Consider the following 9,434-nt stretch of genomic DNA (forward strand, 5'->3'; position numbering starts at 1 on the left):
TCGGGGCACCATGGAGGAAGAGGGAAAATCATGGGGCTGTTCACCAGCCCTAAAGAACTAAGCTTGTTCTCCTATGGTCCACCAGGCAAGGGACTGTTTACACAAGTTAAGTCCAAAGCAGTTATCTTTAAAACCCTTAGCAGAGTAGCGCCATCTATCTCTGCATGAGCCTGTCCACACCAAATGCTAAGCCATGGTTTGTTTAGCCTCAATATGGTTTCTTCAAACAGGTACACCCAGGCCAGTGAACAAACCATGGTTTGATATCTGCCAACAAACCGTTACATGAAACCATGGTTAGTTGTTGGCTTACAAACCACAGCTTGCCTTAACTATGGTTTGGCATTGTGGCAGAACCCAACAGCCTTGCTTTGCCATGATTTCCTTGCCCACCCGCAATTTAGATGCTCGCCAACGACAGAGAGACACAGCAAGAGAAGCCAGAAAAGAAACCAAGCCTTTGTTGGTTTCAACATAGCCACCAAGGTCATTCAAAGTGCAGTAGGAGGCAACTGGAAACACGTCCTGCTCAGTGGTGGCCCCCTGTTTATGAAACACTGTCCTCCAGGGAGGCTTACACTGATATCCTTCAGACACGTAGCAAAACCCTTTTTATTTTCTCAGAGTCTTGATTGCAAATTTCAGTCCAATCATGACTAGTTTTATCCTGATACTTTGATCTCCTGCTTTGTATCTGTAGTGCTTTTATTTATTTATTTACTTTCCTACATTTCAGTCCTTTCTTCCTGCACGGAACACAGTGGATCCACGTGCTTCTCAGATGGTCCCCCATCCAGGAACTGACCAGACCGAGACCTGATTAGCTCCAGCAAGGCGGCAGCTTCATGCGCCTTCTGACTGTATCTCTCCCTTTAGTCTGCTATATAAGCTACCCTGGTTAAGTTCTGTTTCAAGGGCAGGGTTAAAAATACATTCTACTTACAAGGTACAAGTAAAAATCCTGCGTCAACATAACTCAAAGCCCACTATCACAAGGATGTTACAACTTGTATAAAACACAATGACATGGATTTGCTTTGATTTTTCAACAATTTATGTTGCTTCTACTTACCGCGGGGTAAGGGGCGCAGAGCTCGACAACAACACACCCACACCCGCAAAGAGGGGCGCCCTGTAACTCACACACAAAATCACCTGAGTGGGTTTCACTTCACAAGCACAAAACCTTGGCAGGGAAGGCAGAGGCAGAAGAAACGTGATCAGTGGCCTCAAAAGAAAGTTCCCTGTCAGATGGAGGTGGGGCACGCGGCCGAAATTGATCCACAAGAGAAATAACTGGCAAAGGCAAAGGGCAACAGCAGCTGAGCAGCTTTGCCAGGAGCCTGCTAATGTTTAAGGTGCCTAACTGTGTGGCTCTGCTCTCCTGGGTCCCGGAGCTGTTTTGAAAAACAAGCATGTTCCGATGCAGGCAGAGGCAAAACAGCTCCAGTGCAGCTAAGAGTCATGGGATACATCATGTGCCCTGCTTGCAACCATAATGGGCATGAGTGCATGTGCTGCGATTTTGCAGAAGGATGTAAAGCCATAGAATCCAACCAGTTCTTATCTGGGACACCCAAGATGCAGGGACAGATGAATGAAAGGACTTCATAATGTGGTGCTTAGTGAAATGATGGAATTCGCTTCCACAAAAGTCAGGGATGGCCACCAACTTAAATAGTTCCAGTTACAGGTAGGTAGCCGTGTTGGTCTGCCATAGTCAAAACAAAATAAAAGAAAAAAAAAATTCCTTCCAGTAGCACCTTAAAGACCAACTAAGTTAGTTCTAGGTATGAGCTTTCGTGTGCATGCACACTTCTTCAGATGTGTGCACACGAAAGTTCATACCTAGAACTAACTTAGTTTTCACCAACTTAAAGGTAAAGGTAAAGGAACCCCTGACCATTAGGTCCAGTCGTGGCCGACTCTGGGGTTGCGGCTCTCATCTCGCTTTACTGGCCGAGGGAGCCGGCGTACAGCTTCCGGGTCATGTGGCCAGCATGACTAAGCCACTTCTGGCGAACCAGAGCAGCGCACGGAAACACCGTTTACCTTCCCGCCGGAGCGGTACCTATTTATCTACTTGCACTTTGATGTGCTTTCTAACTGCTAGGTTGGCAGGAGTTGGGACCGAGCAATGGGAGCTCACCTTGTCGCGGGGATTCAAACCACCAACCTTCTGATCAGCAAGTCCTAGGCTCTGTGGTTTAACCCACAGCACCACCCACGTCCCTGGCCACCAACTTGGGTGGCTTTAAAAGCAGACTAGACACATTTATAGAGGATAGGCCTATCAACAGCTTCTTGCCGCATTAGCTATGTTCTAGCTACACCATCACAGGCAGCACAGCCTCTCAGCACCAACTGCTGGATCACAAGCGGGACAGAGCTGCTGTTCCACTCTGGTCCTCCTTGCTGGTTTCCCACAGGCCTTTGGTTGGCCACTGTGAGGTAAGGAAGCTGAGCTAGATGAGTCATTGGGCTGACCCAGCAGGCTCTTCTTGTGTTCCTAGTCCTTATGATTATGTGCTTCAAACCACACAAGCCAAGAATGGGGGCTTGTAGCCTTCTGGAGGTTCCTGGACCTCCATCACCCCTGGGCCCTGTCTATTGACTGTGCTGATTACAGCTGGTGGGAGATGAGAGGGCAAAAGCATACAGAGGGCACCACCTTGGCCACCCCTGCCCTGCAGCCCCTATGACAGCCTTGCAAACCTGGAGTAACGCTAATGTTGGTTTGAAACTGCAGGTCAGGGGAAAGGGGAGTTGATAGTCCAGCATCTGAAGGTCTACAATTGGATTACAATCAAACCAAAGTATTCAAAAACTGGACGGGGATGTCACAGCAGTGTTTGTCATGCCAACCACTACAGGTTTCCCAAACGTCCTTAATTTATTTATTTGCACTTAACACTAGGTATCTGATAGGCTGTTAGCTTTGACAAACAGAACGCCCTCTCAGGTTCCACCAATCGCTCCATTCTGGAGGATCTTGGCCTACTCTTCCAACATCCTGCAAATGGTTATCTTGCAAATGTTAATAAGTAAGGAAATCTGTTACTGGATCACCTCACGCTGTGCCAATCACATCTTCAGTGGGAGCTCAACTGGGCTGCCCTCAACACGTCAGTGAGGTCCTACAGGTTCCTCTCCCTTGCCTGTGGGACTCTCTGCAAGGTGCAGCCCTTCTTCCCAGCCTCCTCAAATGCTCTTGCCCGACTGGAATCGTGATAAACCTATGACGTTGTTGTTGGCATCTGTCTGACTCGAGAGGCAATGAAGCGCACCTCCAGGGGTGAAGCCAAACAGCTGTGATAGCACCAAAATGACTTCTCCGGGGCACAAGCCTGGGCAGGGGGCTGTCTAGACAACAAGGCCCCCTCCTCAGCCTCACTGATGTGGTCCAAAGAAAAGCAGGGTAATGTTTGGCACCAGGAGTTGCTGGAAGGAGTGCCATCCATCCACTCCAGATTTGTGTAGGGTTTAAGTTTGAGGATTGGGAAAAACTATGGAAGGAAAATTTAAGATTCACTGCTTGTACGGCATTAAAAGAAAATGTTATGAAAATGTTTTACAGATGGTACATCACACCTGTAAAATTAGCAAAAATGTACAAGACGTGTAATAAGTGTTGGAAATGAAAGGAAAAAGGAACGTTTTATCATATGTGCTGGGATTGTAAGAAAGTGAAGGGTTTCTGGGAGGTGATATATAATGAAATGAAAAAGATGTTGAAATATACATTTGTAAAGAAACCAGAGACCTTTCTTCTAGGGATTACAGGAAAGAATAAGAAGAAAGGTCTGTAAACTTTTCCAATATGCAGTTACAGCAGCAAGAATTCTACTGGCCCAGAAATGGAAACAAGAGGAAATACCGACGTTAGAAGAATGGAGATTGAAACTGACTGACTGACTATGCAAAATTGGACAGACTAACTGGGAAAATCAGATATCTTCGAGACCAAAAGTTCATCGAGGACTGGGGGAAATTTGTTGAATATCTGAAAAGTATGTGTGATGTGCAAACAACGCTAGTGGGGTTTCAAGAAGCACTGTGAAAGTTGAGATATATTGTTAAAAAGAAATAGAAGTGGGAGGGAAGTTTAACGGCAATATAAACAGAAGAAATGCGTAATTGAGAGGTAAATATGGATGATTGTCAGAGAAGCTGAAGGAAGTCCAAATAGAGTTAAATTTGTGGAAATTTCGATAAGACTGTGTATTTGTGCTGAAAAATTAATAAAAAATATTTATATATAAAAAAAGATTTGTGTAGGGTTTACTCCTTCGCCTTGGCTTCTCCCAAAGGCATCCCACAAGGTAGCAGAGGTTGTATATATAAAGGTAACATTTACATTCGTTGCTCCACTCGCGTTTGCCTCTGGCCCAAGAAGAAGGAATGTGAGTTTGGGGCTTGTTGCTATTGCAATAAGCAATATTCTCCAAACCTGGTAAAGAGGAATATTGAGCGAGACAGAGCTTTTAGAAGGCAGGCTCCCGCCCCCCTTAGGCCATCCCTGCCAAGTGAAGCAAAGCAGGCAAAAGCAATAATCCTTTTCTGTGGTGGCACCTGCTCCCTTCCCAGGGGCACCCACTCGGCTTCACTTTTGGTGCCAGGTCTTTTTCTTCTCCCAGATGTTTACATGGTTTTCAAGGCAGTTTCTCAGCACCTGCTGAATCAAGCCACCAGCTGGGTTTTACTGTCTATCGTTTTCCAGCACGTCCTTGTGCAGTACAGTCATACCTCGGGTTAAAGCCGCTTCAGGTTGCGTTTTTTCGGGTTACGCACCCACCAAAACCCAGAAGTACCAGAACGGGTTACTTCCAGCTTGCGGCGGTCGCGCATGCGCGGAAGCGCTAAATCGCAACCCGCACATGTGCAGACGCGCCGCTGTGGGTTGCAAACGTGCATCCCACACGGATCACGTTCGCAACCTGAGCGTCCACTGTACAGGGTTCACTGCTATTATTCTTTCGCTGGCAGCTGCCTTGGGGAACAGTTTTGGATCACACTGTTTTGTGGGTTCTATCACCAGATAGTTACCCGGCCCTGGAATATACCGTATTTTTTGCTCTATAAGACTCACTTTTTCCCTCCTAAAAAGTAAGGGGAAATGTGTGTGCGTCTTATGGAGCGAATGCAGGCTGCGCACCTATCCCAGAAGCCAGAACAGCAAGAGGGATTGCTGCTTTCACTGCGCAGCGATCCCTCTTGCTGTTCTGGCTTCTGAGATTCAGAATATTTTTTTTCTTGTTTGCCTCCTCTAAAAACTAGGTGCGTCTTGTGGTCTGGTGCGTCTTATAGAGCGAAAAATACGTACCTGTTGGGAGTCGTTTGACCACTATTTCAGATCCCGGTTTAACCCAAACATACGTTATGGCTTTTACTTCTAATTTTTAAAGCCTTTTGGTGTACAGTGATGGCACTGGCGAAACGCCCTAGAGGTAAGGAAGCAACTCAGTCATGGGTCCTGAAAGGGCTTTCTACACTAATAGAAAAGCTTTAGGTTAAGACATTTGTAGACCAATTGAATCTTTTCTATGCTATGAGATAGACTGCAAAGAAAGAAAAGAGGGAGAGCAATTGTGGGCTGTTTCACCACCACCCACATAGGAGAGCAGGTGCATAATCTGCTGTTGGCACTGGCAACTGCAGCCTCGCAGCAAAGCAGCCTCTCCTCCTGCCCCCATTGCCAAGCCCCTCCCTCTCTCACTGCCCAAAGCATTGGCTAAAACAACCTGCCCAACTCTGGCACCCTCCAATTCCCACCAGTCCCAGCCAGCATGGCCAGTGGCGAGGGAAGATGGGAGTCGAAGTCCAATGACATCAGCCCCCCACCACTGACCTAAAGGAAGCCTTGCAGAAAGGATACAGGAGGGCGATATGGGGTGGCTCCTCTTTCTCCCTCAGATACAAGCCAGTTCCTTGTCCTTAGGAGGATGGATCTGCCCCATCTCCACCTCCTTGGAGAGACAGGCAGACTCGGGGAAAGAGCCTCTGTCCCTTCTGGAAACTAAGCATAAATACAGACCTCTGAAATAAAGAATCTTTTCGCCATTTACTCTTCAGCCTCTGCTCCCTGCACTTGAATTTTGGACTGCAAAAACCTTGGGGCAGCCCTTTCTTCGTATTTTATTTATCTACCCAACAAATATTATATACCTTACTCAATTTAAGTCCTATAAGGGATTTGCAAAGAAAAAAAGAGAGAAAATATTCATTTAAAGGGGGGGGGGAGAGGTGCAGACATTTAAAAGAAGTTAAAGCAATTTTTAAAAAATATGTAAAATTGAGCCTGCAACTTTAAAGAAATTGTGTAGAATAAAATTAGATGGTGAAGCACCACATACCACTGACAGTTCCAAAAACAGTCGCCATGAATAATGGCTGTTTAAATCTGCCTCTGTTGCTGCTCAAGAGCATAACCGCTGTGACCCCTCTAGTCTACCTCCTGCCCAATGCAGGCAATGAAGGAGCTAAAGTGTCTCCAACTGGGGCCTGGCCAGCCTGAAGACAATTCAGCCCCAGGGAGTCCCACCCTCCTCTAAGGAACAATGCCTCCTCGATCAGGGCCCAGCAAACTTTTTCAGCAGGGGCGCAGGTCCACTGTCCCTCGGACCTTGTGGGGGGCTGGAGTAAATTTTAAGGGGGGAAATGAACGAATTCCTATGCCCCACAAATAACCCAGAGATGCGTTTTAAATAAAAGGACACATTCTACTCATGTAAAAACACGCTGATTCCCAGGCCATCTGCGGGCCGAATTTAGAAGGCGATGGGGCCAGATCCGCCCCCTGGGCCTTAGTTTGCCTACCCATGTCCTTGATGAACTGCTCTCACTCTCAAGATGTTTCTCACAATGTTCAAACAAAATCTTCCCTCTTGTAACTTCTGCCTATTAGATCCAATCCTGCCCTCTGGAGCAACAGAGAACGAGACTTCACCTTCTTGTCTGTGGATCTGATATAGCCCCTCCTCTGCCCTTCAGTCATCTCTTCTCTGGGCTAAACATCTTTGGCTGGTTTTAGCTGCCCTCACAGGATGTGGGTGGCGCTGTGGTCTAAACCACTGAGCCTAGGGTTGCCGATCAGAAGGTTGGCGGTTCAAATCCCCGCGACAGGGTGAGCTCCGGTTGCTCAGTCCCTGCTCCTGTCCACCTAGCAGTTCGAAAGCACGTCAAAGTGCAAGTAGGCAAATAGGTACCGCTCTGGTGGGAAGGTAAATGGTGTTTCCGTGCGGTGCTCTGGTTCGCCAGAAGCGGCTTAGTCATGCTGGCCACACGACCTGGAAGCTGTCTGTGGACAAACGCCGGCTCCCTTGGCCAGTAAAGTGAGATGAGCGCTGCCACCCCAGAGTCGTCCACGACTGGACTTAATGGTCAGGGGTCCCTTTACCTTTACCTGCCCTCACAGCAGCTGCTTTCCAGGTCAGTGACCATCTTTGCTGCTCTCCTCTGAACCTGCTCCAGTTTGCCTGCCCCTAAATGGCAACAAGAACCCAAGTGCATCGGAAGTTGCCTTCAGTTGCACCAACACTGACTGGCAGCAACTCTCCAGGGTCTCAGGCAGGGGACATTCCTAACAATGGGCTGAAATTGGGGCCTTCTGCATGCAGGGAAGATGGGTCTATCACTATGGCCCATTTTTCAAGGGGGTAAATTACTTCTTCCCTTGACTAGAAAGTGGTGGCTGTATCAAATTACTTCTTCCCTTGACTAGAAAGTGGTGGCTGTATCAATGATGCGTCAAATCCCCGGTGCAAAAATGCCAGTGTTTTTCTTGCAGCTCCCCAAGGAAAAAAACAAAACAAAACAAAACAGAGCATCGCAGAAGAGCAAGGCGGTGCCGCCGGAAAGGAAGTATTGCAGTTTATGAAAGGAGCCCTGAGATGCATCAGCAGAGGTGGGGAGGCGGAGTTACCCCCTCCCTCCCATTCCTTTGCAAGGTCCCCGAAGGTGCTGGGGCGACCACCCTGGGATTCCCCGCAAAGCTACGACATTGGAAAGGTTTCTGGGACGCCAAGGCCCCTTTCCGACCGCAGCGCGCGTGGCTGCTCGAGGCCACCAGCACCACCCCGGGCCAGTTTGCTTTGCTTAAAGCGCGCGACCCGAAAGCACCGCTCGCTTCCCCGCAGCCACCAGCGCGCCCTCCCCGCCGATCTGGCCCCGAGAACCCCCGGGACTGCCAGCTGCAGCCAGCGCCGGGAGGGGGGCTGCGGGCACTGCAAAGGGCGCCCTTCCCAGGGGGAACCCCGGAACCAGTGGCGTAGCGTGGGTTGTCAGCACCCGGGGCAAGGCAAGTAATTTGCGCCCCCTAACCCGTGGATTTGCGCCCCCTACCCCTACCCCTAACCCCCAGATGTTGCGCCCGGTGCAGCTGGCCCCCCCTGCACCCCCCACGCTACGCCACTGCCCGGAACCCCGCGGGCAGCGCGGGCTCCCCGAGCAGGAGAAAGAAGCGCATCCCTCGCGCAGCAAGAAGATCCTACGAAAGACCTCTGCACCCAGGCCGCGCAGAAGGAGCCTATTTGAGTGACAGCAGCACAGCAGGCGCGCCTGGGGGCCATTCCGCCCAACCCGGCATTGGCTTGCCTTTGCGCTGCACCGGGGGACTGCGGCGCGGAGCGGCCCCCCGAGAAGCCCTCGCCCGGCCCTGATGGCGCCCGGTTACGCAGGGGCGGAGACGGCGCCCCTTCTGCCGCCGCACCGGAGGAGGGGCTCCCAACTCCTCGGCGAGGCTTCCCCGGGGATTCCGCCCCGTCCGGATTACGCAGCAGCGGAGATCGAGCCCCCGCCAAGGGCCACCCGCCTTACCTGGAGCTGCTGGAATTCCTCCTCCAGGGCTTGCCACTCCGCGCGGCACTTCTGCAGGGGCTGCGCCATGGCGCCCGGGCCCAGCCTGCTGCTCCCGCTCCCGCTCCCGCTGCCGCCCGGGCGAGCGAGCGAGCGAGATCCGCCCCCCCCCCGGGTCCCGGTCCCACGTGCGCGCCTGACGTCACCGGGGCCGGAATCCGCCTCCGGCTCCCCCCCCCCCGCGCGCGCTCTCTCCCGAGAAGCCCCGGCCAGGCGCTGGGCAGGCAGGCAGGCAGGCAGGCGGCCCCCGCGGGAAGCCGGCAGCTACGGCGGCGCCTCGGGCGGAGACCCCACCGGGCGGAGGCGGAGGCGGAGGCGGAGGCGGAGGCGGAGGCGGCCCCCCTCCCGGGCCATTTGCAGGCGCCGCAGACGGGAGCGCATCGATCCCCGCCGGTTGCGCGCGCGCGCGCGCCCTGCCTGCTCTGGCCATCGCCTCCTCGCCTCCCATTGGACGAAGCCAAGCCTGGCCTCTTCGCAGGCTCCGCCCCCCACCCCAAATCTCGCCCCCTCCCCCGCCCAGCTGCGCTTTCAGTTAACCCGTTCTTGCCCGCCTGCGCCCGACTCAGCAATGCCTGAGGAGC

The 9,434-nt window shown here is 51.5% G+C and overlaps 1 protein-coding gene across 1 annotated transcript in view; it reads right to left on the bottom strand.

Annotated features, from left to right (window-relative positions):
• TMEM120B (transmembrane protein 120B) overlaps positions 1–8,963 on the bottom strand; it is a 29,214-nt gene extending 20,251 nt beyond the window's left edge. Inside the window, exon 1 of the mRNA XM_081842302.1 lies at positions 8,815–8,963. Within this exon, the coding sequence (XP_081698428.1) occupies positions 8,815–8,883 (69 nt within the window). The 5' untranslated portion in view covers positions 8,884–8,963. The remainder of the gene's footprint in view (positions 1–8,814) is intronic.
• Positions 8,964–9,434: the final 471 nt, after the last annotated feature.

The sequence above is a fragment of the Podarcis erhardii genome, assembly GCF_964252035.2.
Source record: "Podarcis erhardii genome assembly, chromosome: 15".
Classification (NCBI taxonomy): domain Eukaryota; kingdom Metazoa; phylum Chordata; class Lepidosauria; order Squamata; family Lacertidae; genus Podarcis; species Podarcis erhardii.